General features: G+C 33.6%; 1 protein-coding gene across 1 annotated transcript in view; it reads right to left on the reverse strand.

The window, feature by feature from the left end:
- Positions 1-405: 405 nt before the first annotated feature.
- The window catches only part of TMEM170B (transmembrane protein 170B), a 46,835-nt gene continuing 23,446 nt past the window's right edge, over positions 406-23,794 (reverse strand). Inside the window, 2 exon segments of the mRNA XM_074208015.1 lie at positions 406-13,413; positions 16,217-16,387. Of these exon segments, the coding sequence (XP_074064116.1) occupies positions 13,283-13,413; positions 16,217-16,387 (302 nt within the window). The 3' untranslated portion in view covers positions 406-13,282.

Raw genomic sequence — 23,794 nt, forward strand, 5'->3', positions numbered from 1 at the left:
TATGATTTTCCATTTATTATGTTGCAATAACATTCCATTAAATTTATATACCACAATTTGTTATATTATGTTGGTCTTTGGGGAGTTACTTCTAACTTTTTGCTATTGTGCTATTATAAATATTTTAGCATGAACAGAACCTTTAAGGTATTGATTTTCTTTGGGATATAAATTCAACAGTGAGGTTACCAGATTCATGAAAAGGAACAATTATAGTTTATTTTGCTTTTGAATTTTTCTCCCAGCTATATGCAAAAACAAGTTTCAACATTTACTTCCAAAACCTTGAGTTCCAAATTCTCCCCTTACTCCCACCCTACTTCCCGCATTGAGAAAGCAAGTTACTTTGTATAGGTTAAAATGTGTAGGCATGAAAAACATTACTACAATAGTCATATTGTAAAAGTAAACCTAACCCCCCCCCCAAGGAAGAAAAACCTTAAGAAAAATAAAGTGATAAAAAGCATGTTTCAGTCTTTATTCAGACACTATCAGCTCTGTCTCTGGGATGGATCGCATTCTTTATAAGTTCATCAGAGAAATTGATTCAATCTTTTTCTCACAATTGCTATTGATAGATGTATTACTATTTCCCCTACTCCCATTTATTCTATTCTCTCTCCTTTCACCCTGTCCCTCAAAAGAATGTTGTATCTGACTACCCTCTCCTACAAACCTCCCTCTCTTCTACCACCTGCACCCTTCTCCCTCCCCCCGTCCATTTTCTCCCATCCCGTTCCTCTCCTATTTTCCTCTAGGATAAGATTTCTAGACCCAATTGACTGTGTATGTTATTTCCTCTGAGACACTTTCAATGAGAGGAAGGATCGCTCAATCCCCCTCCCCATTCCCCTCTCCCACTCCACTGCAAAAACTTTTCTTGCCTCTTTTATGTGAAATAACTTACCCCATTCTAACTTGTTTTTCCCTTTTTCCCAGGACATTCCTTTCTTGACCTCTAACTCCATTTTAAAAAATATATTCTACCTTCAAATTCAACTCCCTCCTGTGCTTTTATATACATTCCTTCTAAATGTTCTAATAAATGAGAAAGTTCATAGGAATTATCAGTATCATCTTCCTGTACAGAAATAGAAACAGTTCAACATCATTAAATCCCTCATAATTTGCTCTTGTCTACCATCTCTGTGCTTCACTCGAGTCCTGTACTTGGAAATCAAACTTTCTGTTCAGCTTTAGTCATTTCATCAGGAAAGTTAGAAATTCCCAATTCATTGAATAGTCTTCTTTTTCCCTGAAAGAGAACGTTCAATTTTTCTGGGTAGTTTATTGTTGGTTGTAATCCAAGCTCTTTTGCCTTCCAGAATATCATATTCCAAGTCCTACAAGCCCTTAATGTAGAAGCTGCTAAATCCTGTGTTACTTTGACTATAGCTTCATCATATTTGAACTGTTTCTTTCTGGTTGCTTGTAATATTTCTGAATTTTGGCTATAATATTCCTGGCAGTTTTCATTTTGGGATCTCTCTCAGAAGATGATCAGTGAATTCTTTTAATTTCTATTTTACCCACTGCTTCTAGGTTATCAGGACAAGTTTCCTGGAGAGTTTCTTGAAAAATGACATCTAGGGGTGGCTAGGTGGTCCAGTGGATAGAGCACCAGCCCTGGAGTCAGGAGTATCTGGGTTCAAATCTGGCCTCAGATACTTAATAATTACCTAGCTGTGTGACCTTGGGCAAGCCACTTAACCCTCATTTGCCTTGCAAAAACAAGGGGAAAAAAAAAGAAAATTGACATCTAGTCTTTTTTTTTTGGTCATGTCTTTCAGGAGGTCTAATAATTTTTAAATTATCTCTCCTGGGGGCAGCTAGGTGGCACAGTGGATAGAGCACCAGCCCTGGAGTCATGAGTACCTGAGTTCAAATCCGGCCTCAGACAATAATTACCTAGCTGTGTGGCCTTGGGCAAGTCACTTAACCCCACTGCCTTGCAAAAAAAAATTATCTCTCCTGGATCTGTTTCTTAGATCGCTTGTTTTTACAATGAGATAGTTCACATTTTCTTCTACTTTTTCATTCTTTTGGTTTTGTTTTATTTTTTCTTGATTTCTCACAAAGTTAAAGCTTCCCTTAGCTCCATTCTACATTTTAAGGAATTATTTTCTTCAGAGACTTTTTTCCATTTGGCCAATAAGACATTCTTCTCATTGACCTTTTGGACTGCTTTGTTCATTTGATCTAAATTGGATCAAATTGTTATTTTTTTTCAGTATGTTTTTGTATTTCCTTCACCAAGTTACTGACTTGGTTTTCATGATTTTCCCACATCACTCTCATTTCTCTTCCCAATTTTTCCTCTACCTCCCTTTTTTGATTTTCAAAGATCATTTTTGAGCTCTTCCATAGTCTGAAACAAATTCTTATTTTTCTTGGATAACTGTTATCTTCTGGGTGTGTATTTTGATCCTCCATGAGAGCAAAGTAATAGTCTATGGTCAGATTTTTTTCTTTTGTTGTTTGCTCATTTCCCTAGTCTTTGACTTGATTTTAACTCTTTGTTAACTCTTTGTGGAGCTCTGCTTCCACAGTGGAGGAAACACTATCCCAAGCTTTTGAGGGTTTTTGCAGCCATTTCCAGGGACCCCACCCCCACCCCGGTACCAGCAAGTTCTCAATTCCTCCAAGGTCTTATAAGAGACTCTGTCTGCTCTCCTGGTCTGTGGATGACCATAAGCACTTCTTTCTGCTCTGGAACTGTGAGGAGGGTCCCTGCTCTGCTGCAGGCAGTAAACTGTTATATTTCTGCTTCTTTTCCTGAGACTGGGTGTCACGGACTTGATTTAAGTATAGGCAAAGCAACAGAGTCCTGCCTCAGGGAGAGTAGAGACCTCTGCAATCTTCCCCAATCCCCTTACCATCTGCGGGTTGGGTGGTTCCCTGCCAGTCATTCCCCAGGCCTGCTCCTAGCACCCTGGGGCTAGGTCTGCACTGGACTGGACTCTGATCTCACTCTGGTGCAGCAAAGTTTTCCTGATAACCTTCCCAATTGTCCTTGGGAATTCCTGGGCTGAAAGGTCTGGAAATGTCACATCACTGTTGACGCAGATCTGAGGACCCCCAGGGATGCAGGTACCCCACAGGCTAGCACAACCCAGGTTGTGCTATGGGTCCTTTCTATCTTCAATGCAATAGATCTTTCTGGCAGATCTTCCAAGGGCTCGAAAATTGTTTCAGCTTTTTTTGTGGGTTCTGCCCTCTAGAATTTTATTCGTCATTATTTAAAGACATTTTAAGTGGTTTGGGGGAGAGCTCAGGGGAATCCCTGCCTTTACTTCATTATTTTGGTTCTGCCCCCCAAAATGAACAATTTAGAACTAATTTTAGGAAGAACTAATTTATAAAGGATCCCTTCTGTTTCAGACTTCCTTGGGCTATATATATATAGTTGAGTAATCACTGTTTCAAAATATATGTATAGTTTGGTGTAAGTAGCATCTCTGAACCTAACTTTTTTTTGCTAATTTTATGGATATAAATTAACACATTAGGGTTATTTGAAATCATTTTATATAGTGTTTTTCTTTCATATGGTTGATAGTCCACATATCTTACATTGCATATGGCTCAAATCCTTCAACCACAGATCAAATTAGGAGCAATTCAGAGGGAAAATGGTTTACCCAACATTTTACTTCAAGATTTTTCAGTATAGGGAAAATGTTTTCTATAATCCTAATGAAATCTAATTTTTTCATCCTTTTCTCAGGATTAAGGAATTCCTACCTTTTTCATCTGTTATCAGGTTTAAGAGAATATGCAGGGATAGCTAGGTGGCACAGTAGATAGAGCACTGACCCTGAAGTCAGGAGGATCTGAGTTCAAATTCAACCTCAGAACTAAATAATTACCTTGGGCAAAGTCACTTAACACCATTGACTTTCAGAGAGAGAGAGAGAGAGAGAATGAATGCAAAAGGATTTGTCCTTTCGAGTAGTAATAGCTGAGATCAATATGACATTTTAATTTTTTAAAAAACATTTTATGCATTATCTTTATTCACAATGACCCTGTAAAGTAGGTATCATAGGTATTACTGCATTCATTTTACTGATGAGAAAACTAAGTAATAATACAAGGGAAGTCACTTGCCCATGACCAAAATAATGTCAAGAAATGGAATTTTAACTTAGTTCTTCCTGATTCCAAGTCCAGTGCTGTTTTCACTAAGCTCTACACTACCCAAATCATTAACATAAAAGGATCATTAAAATGTTCAAATAAAAAGCAAATCTTCTCATTTGTGCACTAGTTTCTAAACCTTTGAACTGGCTGTCTCTTTTGGCTAGAATATACTCCGTCCTTACCTCTATCTCTTCAAATCCAATTTCCTTCAAATTTCAGCTCAATCATCATATACAAGAAGTCTTAATCTCTAGTTTCTCCCTCAAAATTACCTTCCATTTGTTTGTATGTGAATGTATCTGTATATCCATATGGTATTGAAACTTTCATATTTGGTGCCTAGCTCACAATAACTTAATGTTTGTTGATTGACTCTTGGAAATGTCACTACTAGCAACATTTTCTACCAAGGAAGAAGCTATTTCGAATTTATATGTGATTACATTAGTTCTTAAGAGGAAAAGCAAAGCCTGAATACATTCTCAGCAGGTCATCAATTTTCTAGAGTTTCTTTTGACAGTGTTTAGTCCAAGTATACTTTGAGTGACTTAGACACCAGTAGATTCTACTGAAAAAAAAATATACTGAGAGAAAAATTAACTATAGATGCTACTTGAAAACATTTCAATGCCTAGCAAGAATTTAAGGTAGGGATAGAGCACCAGCCCTGGAGTCAGGAGTACCTGAGTTCAAATGTGGCCTCAGACACTTAATAATTACCTAGCTGTGTGGCCTTGGGCAAGCCACTTAACCCCATATGCCTTGGAAGAAAACCTAAAAAAAAAAGAAAAAAAGAATTTAATGTAAATTATGTTAATTCCCCATCTCCACTCTATAAACCCACATTTCCAAGAGATGAAATCAGACAGACTCTAAGGTCCATTTCATACCCAAATCCTATGAACTTTAGCTTTGTGACCCTGGACAATTCATTTTGCTGTTTCAATTATAAAATTGAGTCAAATTCAATGGCTTCCAACATCCCTTCCAATTCTAAATTTGTGATCCTATATTATTTATTTTCCATTTCAATGCCTCCCATATCCCTCTCTTTTTACTTTTTCTGGGGCTATTTATCACTTGTAAAATATGAATGACTTCTAAGATCTTTTCCAATTCTCAATTCCTAAAATATATTCTACATTTTGAAAACTTAGTTAAAAAAATAAACAGATGCAAAATATATATGCATACATGTATGAAAATAGCATTTCCAGGATGTTCATAAAAAAATCAAAATCCTAATTTGTCTCAACAGCTCTATACTTTATCTGTGCCCAAGAATTATATTGGTATAATTATATTAAAAGTTATTCCATATACAAAAATTTCTTTGATGACAAACTAGAGAAGTGATCTTATATTCCTTATTCTGAAAACTCAGTTATTTCTTTGTGGTATACATAGCTGTCTTACTTCTGGCTTGGTTTAATGTAGGGCTATCCAACAATGTAGGACAGCTAAGTGATGCAGTGGACAGAGTTCTGAGCATGTAGTCAGGAAAACTCATCTTCCTGGATCAATCAGGCCTGAGATACCTACTAGCTGTGTGACCCTGGGCAAATCTCTTAACTGTTATTTGCCTCAGTTTCCTCATCTGTAAAATGAGCTGGATCAAAAATTGAAACTAATGAACAACAAACTAAAAAAGCTTCCACTGCTATATAAAGTCTTTAATTGTAAGTATGTGTTAATGAAATCCTTAGGTAAAGATTAGTTTGGCCTACTTTATCATTTTAATTAGAGACAACATTTGTTAAAACTACCCCTACCTCTTCTTTTGGTTATCACCAACTCAATCAATATGACAGAGACAGAAACCTGAAGCCTCAGTAGATTACTAGCAAGTAAAGTTTTACTTTTACGCCCTTCCCTCACATTACCATCATGAAAATAAAAGCACTAGGTAAGGCTTTTAAAGACAGGTTTATTTATAAGTGCATGAAATTGAATACCCAAAGTTTATTAAAATACTGTATATTACAAAGTTTTAATCCAATAAATCTGTAATGACATTTAAGTGCTGGATTCATTTATAACAGTTGTTTGTCCATGTTATTAAAGAATTCACCCTGTATATTACAAATGACAAGTACCATATATGGATCCCAGAAATGGTCTTATGATTAGACACTGGGTGATACAAATTGTGCATCTTTGCTTTAAAGCAATAAAGTATAACCTGTCTTTACAGACCAACTTTCTATAACCAAAATAATTTGCATATGTTTATTGCTGCCCTTTGAAGAAAATGGGAGTGCAAAGAACTTAAAAATGAACATCTAAGACCCTACTAAGATATTTACTTAAATTAAAATACATAAAATTCACTGTAAAATTTTTATTGTCCAAGAAATTATGCTATATACATAATGAAGTTTATACATGAATAGGGAAATTAAAAAATTGTTTTTATAAAATTAAAAATCAATAGTATACAATATTTACAACTTCAGTTATGTATCATAAACATAAACTTTTTCCATCCTTCAAATTAATTTAAACTGTATATGTAAACATGCAGTATACATACACTCATATAGTGTAGGTTATATTCTTAACTGGAGGGGAAAACCATTTTCACATAATGTAGGGTATTTCCAAAAATGTCTTTACAACATTAAATTACTTCCAAGCTTTTATTGTCCCTATTCTTAAGCTTCACAGTACATTAAAAATCTTTATAACAAAAATAAATCCCTGATGATAAACTTATTTCTACAGGTTACATAAAATGTCTGCCCCAGGAGTTTAATATAAAACTAACACTGCCACACTAGATTCTCTCATTGGCAATAAGAATAAAATAAGAATCTACATTTGATTTTCTTGGCTACATTCTTCCCCATTACACACCAACCTGGTAGAGGAAAAGCATAAAGAGAGTCACAAAAAAAGGAAAACTCAAATTGTTTTTCAACTATCATGATCCTAATATAATGAACAATGGTAGATAGAACTAATAAACCCCAAATCAAATTTATAGATTTGGTTCCATTTCTTAATACCATACCTCACCATGCTATCTTAAAGCACAAGTAACTTGAAAAAGTTACATTAATCCCTTCTTGGTCCTGAAACCAGTAAATTCACTTTGCAAATATGTCAAATCTTAGAAGACACTAAGACATCATTTAGCTCTAAAAACAGAACAATAATTTGCTAAATGATTCTTCTGTGGTCTTAGAATTAACATTTAACATAGTCCTTTACTGGTCTGGTCAGTATTTCTACACTGTTGCAATTTAAATATATATATATATATATATATATATATATATATATACTATATAAGGTTTAATTTTTTCTAGAATGATTAAAATCTGAGACTAGCACTGTTGCAATAATTGGAGTTCAACCATATTATTAAATAAAAATTGTATAGAATTCCAAACATCTAAATAATGTTCTGCTAAATGAAGACTACATGCATGTTTATGTAACAACAAACAGTGGAGGAAGTTATTTTTAATGTTACATGGCAAATTTATCCAGTACAAAAAAATTCAGTGCTTAAAAATATTTCCAGCAATCACTTTCTTAGAATAACACTTTGTTAAAGATAAGCAAATGCCATCTATAAAAGCATCATTCAAAACTTTTTCAACTTAGAAAGTAATCTTTTTTTTAAATTCAGGGATGTCACTTCTTTATTTCTATGAAGATATCTTGAAAATATTTAATTCCAAAGACATAGGACAGTGACTACTAACAATTTCAATTATGTAATAAAATAATAAAAATATTCCTACTGATCAGTATTATTTTCAAGCTGACATTGTTATAGGTCCTGTGACTGAAGTCAAGCCATAACTGATTAGAAAGAAATGTCAATATAGTAATAATTGAAAAAATTAAAATATAAAATAATGCAATTAAAGCATAACAATTAAGGATTTGAATGATTATAAATTACAAGCAGTAGCTCTATGCTTAGGCATCACATTCTTAATTTCACTTACATACATATTTCCTGAAAAAGATGCAGTCATTTAGATATCAAGAATATACTGGGTTAATAAGTAAAGGTTAAAAAAATGGTTCACAAAATTGACTTTCCTACAGTATTTGCTTTGCTCCAAAATCAATAGTTACATAGCCATAAGGCTATTTAAAATATAATCTTTTAAACCAGGTACACATAATTTGGTACATATAATTAAAACAAAATTTTCAGCTGGGGAACTTTATAGATTTAACTCTCATAATATCCTCAAAGGATATAAAAGATGTATCTGTGTAAACTTATATAAAGAGTAAAGTGAGCTCAAGGCAGAAGAAAATTATAGTCATTAAATCAACTTCGGTGTTTCCACTAAATTAATGTAAAATTCATGGAATATCCAATTAGAGAGGAAACATAAACAATTAGATCTCATTCCCCCCAAAAAGAAGTTGATAATAGATCAAGTAATTTATTCAGTATCAGTGTTCAATTTTGACAATTATAAAAATATTGTATTCCCTACCAATAGAGATCATCAAAGGGAAAATGTAATATTTGACATCATTAGAGTAGATAATCTAAGATCACTCCCATTGCTTACATTTTTCAAATCTAACCTCAGTCTAAGTCTTTAGTAATGACTCTTTGGAAAGGCTGAATAAAATTTAACTTGATGGACAGTTCATTAGGAACTTATGTATAACATAAAGAAAAACAACATGATTCATTATGCTATACAATAGTATAAAATATTTAAAAATCTTTATTGTAGCATATTTAATCAATTTCTTCCTTTCCCCTCAATTTCACTCTAAAATGTTAAGAATTTGGTGTAGGGGATTATGAAACCACTTATTCTACTGTCATTTCTATTGTCACTAATTTCCATTCAGCCCAATTCTTAATCCCTTATAGTAAACATGAATGTACTCACCTACAGTTAAAAAGGTAATTAAATGTTCTTTGCTACTTTAGGGCAAAATATTGCTTTTAGTAAGCGAGTCAAAAAAACAAAGCAAAAGAAATTTGCAAAATCATGCTTTATATTTAGGATTTCATTTTTTAAAAAAAACTTGCATTATATGTGCAAAAAAAAAAATCTATTTCCTTTCAAGTACCCTGGAGGAAATGGTAAGACTGAGAGTTAACTAATTCTACCATCTTTCTACTCCAACCAGTGAACAACCCTTATTTTTCCTTCTGTTTATCCTGTAAAAAGGAGGCATTCTACTTAAAAAAGTATCTACTGATAAAGATGAATCCTTCAAAGTGGTACTAGAGGCTGGAATGGAAAGATGCCAATATATTAATTGCCAAGATGCTTGTGGGAGAAATATGCCAGCAGGAAAAAAAAGACAAGTAAACTGGAAAAATTAGAAAAATTTCTTGGAAATTATGAATGACAATTCTTGGCAATGCCTCTATTTCATTTTCAATGAGAATATAGAATTTTATTTGATGCTGGATAAACTGAAAAATTAGAATTTGAAAAAAAAAAAGGGAAGAGGACTCCAGGATATCATCTACATCTTTTATGAATTTGGAACTATCTTGTTATATTCTTTTTAGGTTTTCACAAGGCAAATGGGGCTAAATGACTTGCCTAAGGCCACACAACTAGTTAATTTTTAAGTGTCTGAGGCTGGATTTGAACTCAGGTACTCCAGACTCCAGGGATAGTGCTCTATCCACTACGCCACCTAGCCGCCCCTCTCTTGTTATATTTTCAATAGACTTATCCTTTTAAAAACAATGAGTTGGTTAATAAAGCATTCTGCTTCTTTTCTTTTCAAATTAAAATAACAATTATAACATTTAATTATCACTTTTTTGCAATGTGTTTTATAAATATCACCTCATTTTATTCTCACAACTCTATGAAGTTGATTATACAGATTGCTTAATTTCCTTAATCCTCACTTTAAATTATTAAGAAAACTCTAAGTAGATTTTGACTTAAAAAGAGAGTAAGATATCCCTTTCTTGAATACATGAATATTAAGTTACTGGGAAATAAAGGAAAAATTAATGAACTACAGTTGTGTTTGACATAATATATACAAAAATAATAACTATTACAAAGCCTTTGGACTTTCCTTTTCACCGTTAACCAAAAAGAATCTTTTCAAGGGATGAGTTTAAAACTACTCAGCATTAACTTGGGTACCAGGACTAAAATGAAAAATTTGCTGTTTTTAGGATTGAGTTTTGCATATGGAGGCAGAATTAGGACTGTTTTAATATTCAGAATTCATTAACTGATTATATAGGAAACCATCTTTATAGTAAACAAGATTTACCAAACATTTGTGAAAGAGAGTACACAGTACAAGAACTACAATTCAAACTGGAGGAACTCTGATAAATGGAAATAAGGGAAATACAAACAGTCGATTTTAAAGGTACAAGCTATAGTAAAATGAAGGTGTATGCAAGTAAAATAAAGATTTTTGCTGTATTATGAAAAGAACCTCTTGCCACTATTAATTCAGGAAATGTTTTCAAGATACAAATATTTCACCTAAATTCAAGAAAATTCTGGAAAATGTAATTCAACTGATTCACTAATCAAATTATCCACTAGAAGATGCTCCTGTGCTTTAAAAAATAATTTAAAAACAACTTTTCAACTGTAGCAGCCTTAATTGTTTATATAACACATTAAAAGCTCCTCTATGGGAGACAAACTAAGCTAGAAACTGTCACCACAGAGAAATGGCTATTAGAACAACTGACAAACCACACTAATTATATGCTTTTAAAAAACAAATCACATTTGATGATATAGCAAAATAAATGTAACTTAAAATGTGGAGGGGAAGCATACCTAAAACAACCTGGTAACACATCCAATTATACACCTGCTCTACAATAAAAACAGAAATTTGAAAAAACTCTTTGGTCTGTTTCATAAATTTAACTAGGTTAATATTATTTTTATTATAGAGCACATGCCCTTAATGAATGTTACAATGTAATCATCTTTAAATTAAAAGTGAAGATGCTTTAAAATAAGTTAATTTCCAGTGTTATTTTTTTTAAAATCCAACTTCAAAATGTGACTGGTGATTATCTACTAAAAAAGGAGAACTATTTTCATTCAATTTTAGAATAACAAACATAAAGAAAATATATTCTTCTCAAAGAGAAAAAAACTTTTCGAATGGATTTAGAAAAATTATTTTAGGTTAGTGTGCCTAAAAGGGCACATCTCTATAATTAAAAGAATATAAGGGTAGGCAGCAGGGTACACTGACCTTGGAGTCAAGCAACCTGGGTTAGTTCTGGCTTTATCATTAATGGTAATTGAAACCAAGAACAAGTCACTTCACTTTTTTATCTGTAACAACTGGGGTTTGCCTAGATGATCGATCATTAAACTCCTTTAAAGCTCTAATAATCTATCAAAATAAATTTACATTTACTATTATGCTGAAATATTTCTATTTATAGGTCAGACTCAGATGGTCCATTTCTATAGATTCCTAAACTACAGGGATAAGATAGTTCTCCTGACAATTCTTTCATTGACATAAATTATTAAATATCTATTTTTATTTTCCCTCTGTTCATATTTTTGATGACTTGGGCTCTGAGGAGGTATAGAATAAAGAGCATCTTTTCAAAGTCTTGAATAGGGTTTGTAGTAAGCTTTTAACACCCAGTTTGAACTACATCTCAACTAGACTTCAATGCATAAATAATTTGAGAGATTGTCTGTAATTTTCTATCTTCTGTAATTTACATCTCTTCCTATTAGCACAAATCACCAATCATCCATAAGTATAAATATAATATTTCAGTAGGAGGCAGATTTAAGTTGTCATCTTGTTTTCCTTATTTTCTAACCTTCTATAAACAATCACTTAAATTCTAAAGCCTCTTAAAACTAACTGTTTTATACTAAAGACATGTTTCACATGCATACCACCTTAATCCTTGAACTTGGAAAAAAAAGAAACAAGTCTTAAAATACCTGACAGTCACACTGAAAGTACAAGTTCAATTCAATAATGGGTTAAGCAGACAGAAATCACACAATTTTCCAATTCTATTATTGATAAACTATATTTCAAAATTGATTTCAGCAGAGTTTTAATGCTATTATATAGTCCAAATATGATTCTTCTCTCCACCTAGCCTCTTTTCTCATCTACAAGGAGGTTTTTTTTTTCCTGACTGCCTAATTTAGGCCACATTTTACTGTTAATGCTTCTGAATGAAAAACTTTTAAAATGTTAAAAAATCAAAATTTCACTGCAACAAGTAGTATAATCCAACTCCAATATTAGGAAAGAAAAGCTTTCCTAAGAGATACATAGCAAATACTCTCTTTAGAAGGGTTAAGGTATGCAACATGCATTTCAGATTTTTTTACAAAATTTATAAGAAATTGTTCAAATAATATTTTGTGTATACACAAACTGTAATCCATGTCTGACTATCAAAGTCTCCAATTTCTTGACATAAATGATAGGATGTGTGTATACATACATATATATATATATATATATATTTGTGAGGGAAAACCATTAAAAGAGATTTCAGATAATGAAAATTGAACCACACAGATCTACTTTATGAGTCTTCAAGCTTCAAAACTTTCTATGAAGTATTTTTTCACATAAATTAATGCAAATCACAATTATTCCTAGACAGTTATACTAGATCCCTATATCTCTCAATGCTCAGTATTAAAAATCAAGTAATATGTACCCATACTGGATGGATATTCAGCATTCTTACTGGGATTTAGTATTAGAAAAGTTCAACTTCCTATTTTACCTGAATTCATGTGAAATATGTTCACAGAGATCCTACTTCTAAACTTACAAATCATCCACATGATCAATGTTTAAAAAAAAAAATCAAGTTTGGCACATATCAGTTCTTCAGAAATGTCCCTGTACTTTATATTCCAACACTGTTAAGAACAATGATCATCCCCATATTACCCTGAATGGCAGCTAAACAAGGTGCTGTTTTCTTGTAGCTTCCTTCCCAGCCAGTGGAAGAGCCGCACCTTGCCTGGGGCAGAGGCACAGAAGGCGCGATGCAGTGAGTGGTGCCACAGCGTGGACACTAGAGGGCAGTCTTTCCCCGCAGCTCAAGGCCTCACACAACTTAGCCACCTGCTGCTGGAAAGACTTTCAGGGAATCTGCACGTGCATTTCCTACTCTCAACTGAGCAGTTCAAAGTGTTGCAAGGATCCTTGAAAAGGAGATGATTAATGTCAGTACAGTCTGTCCAACTCCTAACACCAATGCTTCCAAGGGGGCCATGTTTTTCCCTGCTACTCTGTAAATGCCAGCCACTGCAGCACCTATAGGAGAAAGAAGAGAAGTATAATGACATGCTAATTGACTAAATAATATCTGAAGTTCCAATTATAATTCAATTTCATTCACAGAACAAAATATTAGTTTCAAATTTTTATAGAGTTCAAATCATAAATAACTGGTAATGGTCTTAATCCTTTTTTTATTTTTATTTTTGCAAGGTAAGGGAATTAAGCGACTTGCCCAAAATCACACAGCTAGGTGATTTTATTAAATATCTGAGGTCAAATTTGAATTCAGGTTCTCCTAACCTCAGAAATGGTATTTTATCCACTGCACCACCTAACTATCCCTTAATCCTAATCATTTTTGAACTCTACAGGTTCAGGAGACACATTCTTCTCCTAGACTTCAAGAGGTAAGAATACAAAAACCATATACCACTGATTTCCAATTAAAAAGACCTGGAGACAATCTAGCATATCATCCTGATTTTATTGCTGAAGTCCAATAAATTTAATGAAAATGCCAGTAGTCACAAAACTACAAAGTGGCCACCAGAATTTGAACCCAGGCCTTGATTCTCAGAGACTAATGCTCTTTAAACTAAACCACCCTATCTTCTTTAAAAATTAGATGATATAGTAGTTTGGGGATTGTCATTTCAAACAAAATTCTAAATGAATACGACATTATCAATAATGTTCAGATGATTTTAAAATGCATATACTTTAAAAGAACTTATAATTTAGGTGAATCTCCCTACTGATGCTGACCAAAATTAATGCTTAATTAGAATGAATAAGGGGGAAAAAATCTATCTGATGGCCAAAGTCCTGGCAAGCAGCCTCTCTGAACTAAATCTGTTCCTTGAGGGAAGAACATTGAAGGAAGAGAAGTGGTAGAATTAATGTCAATTATTAGTCAGTTCTGTTTTCAAAGCCTTTGTAGTTAAGTGGACCTGCTAAATATTGCATTCAACTAACTTAGTCTTCCATTATCTCAAGCTCATGCTAATTCAAATATAAGTAAATTTTAAGTATTATAATACCTGATATCATATATTTATTTAAAAGTATATAATTTACATACAACTATGACAACTTGGTTAAACGCATTCTATTAACTACATTAATATTACAGTAAGAGCACTGGATGTTGAGTCAGGCAGTTCCTTGTTCAGATACTTGCTCTGTGACTTAATATAATATATATGTGTGTATGTGTGTGTGTATACATACATATATATATACATACATATATACACACACACACACACATGTGTGTGTGAGCTTCAGCAAGTCAACCCTAAGTTTGAGAGAACTGGGGAGTCTATTTTTTGCAAAGAGTTCTAATATCCATTGAAGTAATGTACAAAAAGAGCTTCATAACCAAGAAGTACTATATCACTGCAGTGAATTAAGAATCAAATGACTTAGGCTGTGCTAGCCCTACTACTGCAACTAACTTCGGTCTATGTTCTTAGACAAGCCTTTAATTTCTCCTAGTTACACATGTAAAGAATGATTACAATATTAAATTTTCCTAAAAGAGCAAAATCAATTAAAACTGAAGTCTGAAAACAACATATTAAGGGGGTTTTTAAAAACCAACAAAGACCATATTTCCAGCCTCTTCAAGACAAAAACAAGTTGGGGCTCCTTTAGAGGACAAGAATTTAAATGAATGACTTTCTCTTTTCCAAAGATTGATGTATTAAAGATGTCTCACTGTCTAAAAGTGGTTCAAGCATTAATACAAGTTCAAAAATAGTTTTTCCCCCCAAAATAGCAGGTTTTCAAAACTGTACTGAAGCTTCCGAACAGGTGACTTCAGGCAACTCGGGAGTCAAAGATAAATTCAGTAACAAAACTGAACAAAGTTTATTATAAATATTTCAACATGATTCTCCACTATCTATTCAATTAGGTCTAAACTCCTTAGTGTGACACTCAAGAATTCTAAACAAATATAGCTCCAAATAAACGTTTACTATTCTCCCCATGCTGAATTATACTATACTGATTCTATCATTCTCATTTATGCTTCTGAGGCAATGCAAATGTGATTTCCCTTGATTAGAGTGGCATTACTTCTCCATTTCCACTTGTAAAACATCTCCCATCCTCCAAAGTCCATCTCAAATTAATGAAGTCTACCTGATTGTCTCCAATAGGATATGATAGCCTCACTTACCTCAACCATTGCAGGACACACTTATCACATTCTGCCTAACACTATAATAATTTGTTCATACCCTGACCTTTTCCTTCGATTCCTTTAGGGTGGGTGCTTTGTCTTTTACTATTTTATATACATGATAGTGTTTAGCATAAATGAACGAAAAGATATTCAATAAATATTTGAGTTGAACAAATGACAAAAATAAAGGTTTTTTAATAGTCCCTACAATTTAGCAAGTTAAGTTCTCCTCCAATTACCCCATGAAACTTTAAATTTAAGACAAAAATTGGAAGAATTCTTGCATTTGCATCTTTTTACACAGACAAGTGATTCATTCTGAGTTACAGGTGTTAGTGGCACAAATCCTTGAATTCTACACATAATATTTCTCCCAGAAGTATAACTATTTACTGAGTTCCCTTCAAGTTTCAGGTTTAGGGATTAAATATTTCTGTTGAAGGAACAAATAATAAATATAGTTATACCCCAGCACAATGTTCCTATTTCCTTTAGGATCAAAAATTTATTGAGAAATCAAAAACTCTGCTCCAGAGTGGAAAAAAAAATCATATGTAAAAGACTGTACTATTAGGAGGAGGACATTATAATTGAACATTATAGTCTTAGAAAATTGTTTGAAAAATCATATTTTTACCAACTTACTGGTTATCATTGCTCCTGTTATGGAAGCTAGAAATCCGATGCTGACCACAATGACAGAAATGACTCTTCCCTGTCTATGTCTCTGTAGCATGACAAACATCAACACTCCTGCAGCACCATGGACAAAGAGAGAAGAGAAGAGAGCCCACAGAAAAATCCAGTACCACATCTCTGAAAAGAAAATCAAAGCACTATTAATTTTGTTGAATATTGACATGAGTATCTTAAGCAAAGTTTCAAGACACAAAAAGCACCACATAAAAATATATGTAAAGTGTCTTTCAAACTTTAGAATATTATGTATATGTTAGTTAATACTACCATCTGCATCTTTATTTACCAATTTTTATTATTGTACAAATAGATTTCAAAAAAATTTTTGTTCTCTCTTTTAACAATAAAAATGATGAAATATTTAGAAATTAACCAACTTAGGAATATAAAATATCTACATAAGAACAAGTATAAAACTCGAATAACCAAAATAAAAAACATAACTGGAGAGATAGTGTTCTTGGATAGCAAAATTTCAACAATTCATAAATCAATCTATATATTTATTATGATACCAATCGGAATACAGAGGAATTCTTAAAAGAACTGGACAAAATCTTTTTAAAATTTATATGGAAAAAAATCGCAAGAGTATCATGTGTCACACTAAAGAGAAAAACTGATGGGAGTTTAAAAGATATACTTTAAAACGCAATATAAAATAATGATTATCAAAACTAGCTGGGGGGTAGCTAGGTGGCATAGTGGATAGAGTACTGGCCCTGGAGTCAAGAGAACCTGAGTTCAAATCTGACCTCAGACACATACTATTTACCTAGCTGTGTGACCTTAGGCAAGTCACTTAACTTCATTGCCTTAAATTAAAAAAAAAACTAGCTGGAAATGGGAAAAATAAATAGATCAATGAAACAAAATAGATGTATAACCCATCCAACCAAAGAAATGCAAAAAATTAGTGTTTAGCAAGCCTACAAAAAATAACTAGGGAAAGGATTTCCCAAAAATCACACATTCTCATAAATTCCATCCTGAGATTATATACTTAAAACACAGAAATCTTGCTGCCAGAACATTTTTTAGTCCTATGATGAGTAAACTTTAGATGAGCTCTAGATATTTGCAATGAAACAAGCAGAACTCTAAGGGTGCTAATGACTTTGAGATAATATGGCTAAGTAATGAACTAATGCCAAGAAAATAACATGAATAAGAGTTAAAGTCTGCCCCCCCAAAACCCTAGAAAAATGAGATCTCAAATTCCTGTCTCTTGAAAGCTCTTCCATTTCCTAAATGTCCATGATGTTTCAGTGCTCCCAACATAAGTGATTTTGCCCTTCTCATTCTCTTCCCACACTGCCTTGCCTTACTCCATGATCTCATCTTCCTCCATACACCATTTGCCTCAGAATCCACAAGCTTTTTGTCGCTTATCTAAGTATTTTTGCTATTCACCAACACTGTTTTATTAAAGTGGCCACTACCATCATGATTTTTCCCAGCAAGTACCCCCTAAAATGTGCTTGCTTCATTTCATAATTCCAGAAATTAATTAGTAATTCAACTGCAACATGAATAAATAGCATAAATAAACTTTCAAAAGAGATAACATGTCAATAACCATTTGGAAAAAGGTCAACTTCATTAATAAAGACATGAAAATTAAAAACAGTTCTGTGCTATTACTTCACATTCATCAAATTGACAAAAATAATTGAAAGGCACAAAAAATTGAAGCTGGTAAGGTTGGGCAGGAAACAGGCATGGAATCACAAACTTACAGCATCTTTTCAGAAAGCAAATTGGCAGTATACAGTAAAAGTTACAAAAATAATCATTCCCTATCAACCAGTAATTCAATTAGTAAGTGATCTTGAGAGTATTATCAAATTCAAAAAGAACTATTTGTTCAGAGATTTTCAAAACAACCATTAAGCTCCAACAACAGGGAAATAGTTAACTAAACTGTGGGACATTAACATGATGGATTAATGTACTGTATATAAAAGCATCGAACAGGTAGGATACAAAAAAATCTGGAAAGATATTCATGAAATAATATAAAACAACAAAAGCACCTATGACCATCTAAAAAGTGAATAATGATAAAAAAAATTCTGGTGAGTACTTGAAAAGAAGTTATTAATAAAAATTATAATACTTAATACATTGAAATTAATTCAAAGGTAACTGTTACTAAGGAAATTAAGTTGGTTGTAGTGATGTCAAATGAAAAACATTCAAAATTATGTTTTATAAAATGGTGCTTTTGGTCATTGAGTTCTGGCCAGGATGGCAGAGAGAAGCCAGGAACTCTATCTGCTGGTTTTCCCTCAGAACTAAATATGAATCAAACCTCTTAATTTCAATTGACAAAATCCAGAAAAAGAAGCTAGGAAAAGAACATCTTCCAACAAGATCTGTCACAGGGGATCATGGGTGAGCTGAGGGCAGGAAGCAGAGAGTCAGAGCAGGGGTGGTGAGGTGAGGCCCAAAGACCAACCTAAGAACAGCCACAGAGGTTTTGGTTGTGTGAGTGGTGGACAGGGGAACTCCAGCAGGGTTGAAGGGGGAGTTCCAACACAGTGGCCAGGAGAGTTGAAGAATGTGGGTAGACATCAATCTGCTCAGCTCAGCTGTTCTAGAGGACCAAGGCTTCAGGCCCCATATTTTCAGCAGAGCCCCCATGTTTCCAGTTGAGTCCCCCCCCATCCCTGTGGGAGAAAGGGACTCTTCCTAGAACACACACAGTAACAGCCACCCCCCATCCCTCCTATCCCCCAGGTTCAGGTATGGGCAGCAGAGCTCTCTCAGTAGAATATGGAGATTAACTATCTAGCCCAAGGGCGCAGCCCACATTGTTCAAAGATAACCAGTCTCAAGCTGTACCCCTCACCCCACCCCAACCCCACCCCCAGGCTTAGGGAGTGGGCTATAAATCAAGGTCACAGACACTTCTGAGAAAGCCTCTATCACTCCCTACTGGCTGGTCCACTTAAACTTACTAAACCAAGTGAGCAAAAGCCTCTAGGGATTTCAAATCTAGTGGTCTGTGAACTAGCCCCTCCCCCAACATAAGATCCCAGGAAAATAAAGACAGGGTAGCAAAAAGGGGAGTCCATATCTAGAACTTCTGAGGAGAATATAAAGTGGTCTCCACCCAGAAAGACTTCTTAGAAGAAATCAGGAAGGAGTTTTGGAAAAATTGGGAACAGAAATTAAAGAGAAATTTAACACCTTGCAACAAGAAAACAAATCCTTGGAAAATACAATTGGACAAATGCAAAAACAAAATAATTCTCTTAAAACCACAAGTGGGCAAATGAAAACTCCTTCAAAAAGAGGACTGACAAATTGGAAAAGGAGTCACTAAAGGTCAATGAGGAAAATTCTTCTCTAAAAAAAAAAAAAGAGTGGAATCTGTGGAAACTAATGACTTTCATGAGATAAGACTGTTTAAAAAAAAATTGAAAAATAGAAGAAGATATAAAATATTTCATCAGCAAAACCACTGACCCATGAAAACAGATCCAGGGAAGACAACTCAAGAATCATTGGGCTTCCTGAAAACATTGAGGATAAAAAATGCCTGGACTCAATATTACAGGATTTAATAAAGGAAAATTACACTGATATCATGGAACCAGAGGGTAAAATAGTTATTTAAAGTATACATCGGGGTGGCTAGGTGGTGTAGTGGATAAAGCACTGGCCCTGGAGTCAGGAGTACCTGGGTTCAAATCCGGTCTCAGACACTTAATAATTACCTAGCTGTGTGGCCTTGAGCAAGCCACTTTACCACATTGCCTTGCAAAAAAACTAAAAAAAAAAGAAAAAAAAGAATAGATTAATCCCTACCTAAAAGGGATCCCAAAATAAAAACACCAAGTAATATTGGGCCCAAATTCCAGAACTATAAGAAAAAAAGATAAAACACTTGCAAGTAGTCAGAAAGAAGCAATTTAGATACCAAGGAGCCACAGTAAGAATTACACAGGACCCAGCTGCATCAACATTAAGGACTCTAAGGGCCTGGAATGTGATATTCCAAAGAGCAAAGGAGCTTGGAATGCAGCCAAGAATTCACTATCTGGCAAAACTGAGCCTTCTCTTCCAGGGGAAAAGATGGACATTTAATGAAACAGGAGACTACCAACTTAACCTTATGTTAAGACCAGAGCTAAATAAAAAAACTTGAACTTCAAACAGGAGACTCAAGAGATAAAAGAAAAGGGAAAAAAAGGGAAAAGAAAAAAAATTGCTATCCAACTTTTGATGAAACTGGATGTATCCCCACCTGGAAGAAAGATTTTTCTAACTCTTGAGAATTATAACTCTATTAGAGAGAATATACTCAGCCAGAAGTATTGGACACTCATGACTTGTTAATGACTCTGATAGAATGATTTAAAAATCAATATTCCCTAAAAAAGGAGGGGACAGTAAAGAGATGGGAGGATAAAGGAGATTGAATGAGGTAAATCACATTACATGAAGAGGTACAAAGGACTTAATGCAATGGAGGGGAAGAAGGGAGGAGGTGAGAACCACCTCAATCTTACTTTCATCAGATTTGGCACAAAGAAGGATTAACATACACAGACTCAGTTAAGAAATTTATCTTACCAAAAGGAAAGGGGGAGGGGAGAGGAAAAGAGGAAATAACAGAAGGAAGAGAAGGGAAAAGGGAAAGAAAAAGGAGAAGGCTGGATATAAGGGGCAAACTCACTGAAGGAGGTAGTATTTAGAAGCAAAACATTGGGGAATATGGATAAAGTGAAAAAAAGGGTAAATACAAATAGAGAGAAGATAGAATGGAGGGCAATAAAGAGTCAGTAATTATAACTTTAAATGTGAATGGGATGAACTTTCCCTTAAAATGTAAGTGAATAGCAGAGTGGATTAAAAGCCAGAATCCCACAATATGCTGCTTATAACAAACTCATTTGAAGCAGAAAGATACATATAGAGTAAAGGTAAAAGGTTTGAGCAAAATATATTTTACTTCAGCTGAAGTGAAAAAGGCAGGGGTAGCAATATTTATTTCAGACAAAGCAACTACAAAAATAGATCTCAATAAAAAGGAAACTAAATCCTCCTAAAAGGTACCATAGACAAAGAAGCAATTTCAATACTAAATATGTACATACCAAGTGGTATAGCATCCAAATTCTTAGAGGAAAAGCTGAATGAGTTACAGGAAGGCAAAGACAACAAGACTCTACTGGTGGGAGACTTCAACCTCCCACTCTCAGATTTAGATAAATCTAACCATAAACTAAACTAGAAAGAAATTAAGAAGGTATAGAATGTTAGAAAACTTAAGACACGATAGACCTTTGGAGAAAGGAATATACTTTTTTTGCTGTAGTACGTAGCCACTTACACAAAAACTGACTATGTATTGGCATAAAAGCCTTATAAGCAAATGCACAAAGGCAGAAATAGTGAATACTTCTTTCTCAGAGCATAATTCAATAAAAAACACATGCAATAGTAGGCCAGGGAGAGAGAATCCTATAACCAATTGGAAAATAAATAAGCTCATAAATAAAGAATGAGTGTATCAAACAACAAATTATAGATAGAATTAATGTTTTGGGATATATTATATTAAATGCTTACATGAATAAATTAGAAAAAGAGGAAATCAATGAACTAAGCATGCAAGTAAAAAAATTAGAAAAAGAACAAATAAAAATTCCCCCAATTAAATACCCAATAAGAAATTCTAAAAATTAAAGGATAAATTAATAAAATTAATAAAATCAAAAGCAAGAAAACTATTGAGCTAATAAATTAAACCAAGAGTTGGTTTTATGAGAATAAAACAATAAAATTGATAAACCTCTGGTTAATTTGATTTTAAAAAAAGGAAAGAAGAAAACCAAATTGCTAGTACCATAAATGAAAAAGGTGAACTCACCACCAATGAGGAAATTAAAGTAATTCAGAATTATTTTGCCCAACTGTATGCCAATAAATTTGATAATCTATGTGAAATGGATGAATATTTACAAAAATATAAGTTGCCCAGGTTAAGTGAAGAGGAAATAAAATACCTAAGTAACCCTATCTCAGAAAAAGAAATTCATCAAGCCATTATTGAACTTCCTAAGAATCTCCAGGGTCAGATGGATTCACAAGTGAATTCTATCAACATTTAAGGAATAATTGGTTCCAATTCTATATAAACTCTCTGGAAAAGTAGGTGAAGATGGAACTCTAACTAATTCCTTCTATGACACCAATATGGTGCTGAAACCTAAACCAAGAAGAGTCAAAACAGAGAAAAAAATTATAGACCTATTTCTCTAATGAATATAGATGTAAAAATCTTAAATAAAATCTTAGCAAGGTGATTACAACAAGTTATCACTAGGATAATAGACTATGACCAAGCAGGATTAATCCCAGGAATGCAGAGTTAGTTCAATATTAGGAAAACTGTTATTAAAATTAACTAGAGGGGTGGCTAGGTGGCACAGTGGATAAAGCACCGGCCCTGGAGTCAGGAGTACCTGGGTTCAAATCTGATTTCAAACACTTAATAATTACCTAGCTGTGTGGCCTTGGGCAAGCCACTTAACCCCATTTGCCTTGAAAAAGCCTAAAAAAATTAACTAGATCAGTAACAAACTTAACAAAGCATATGAAAATCTCAACAGATGCTGAAAAAGCCTTTGACAAAATACAGCACCCATTCCTACTAAAAATACTAGAGAACATGGGAATAAATGGATTGTTCCTTAGAATGATAAGCAGTATCTATCTGAAACAATCAACAAGCATTATATACAGTGGTGTTAAACTAGAGGTATTCCCAATAAGAACAGGGGTGAAACAAAGATGCCCATTATCACCATTACTATTCTCTGAGGTATTACAAATGTTGGCTTCAGCAATAAGAGAAGAAAAAGAAATTAAAGGAATTAGAATTGAGAAGGAAGAAACAAAACTCTCACTCTGCAGATGGCATGATGGTTTACCTAGAGAATCCTAAAAATCATCTAAAAAATTACTAGAAACAATTACCATCTTTAGCAAAATTGCAGGATATAAAATAAATCCTCATAAATCCCCATCATTTCTATATATGTATGCTACTAGCAAGATTCAGCAGAAAGAGCTAGAAAGACAAATTCCATTTAAAGTAACTTCAGAGAATGTATATAAATACTTGTGAATCTACCTGCCAAGGCAGACTCAGAAACTATGAAAATAACTATAAAACACATCTCATGCAAATAAAACCAGATTTAAATAACTGGGCAGATATCAACTGCTCATGTATAGACCGAGTCAATATAATAAAAATCACAATTCTACCTAAATTAAACTACTTATTTAGTGCCTTACCAATCAAACTTCAAAAAAAATTACTTTAATGAGCTAGAAAAAAAATTGTAAGTAAATTCATATGGAGAAACTAAAAGTCAAGAATGTCCAGGGATTTAATGAAAAAATTGCAAAAGAAGGTGGCTTAGCCTTACCAAATCTAAAATTGTAATTATAAAGCATTAGTCATCAAAACTGTATGGTACTGGCTAAGAAATAGAGTGGTGG

This window comes from Macrotis lagotis, chromosome X (assembly GCF_037893015.1).
Source record: "Macrotis lagotis isolate mMagLag1 chromosome X, bilby.v1.9.chrom.fasta, whole genome shotgun sequence".
Taxonomy (NCBI): domain Eukaryota; kingdom Metazoa; phylum Chordata; class Mammalia; order Peramelemorphia; family Peramelidae; genus Macrotis; species Macrotis lagotis.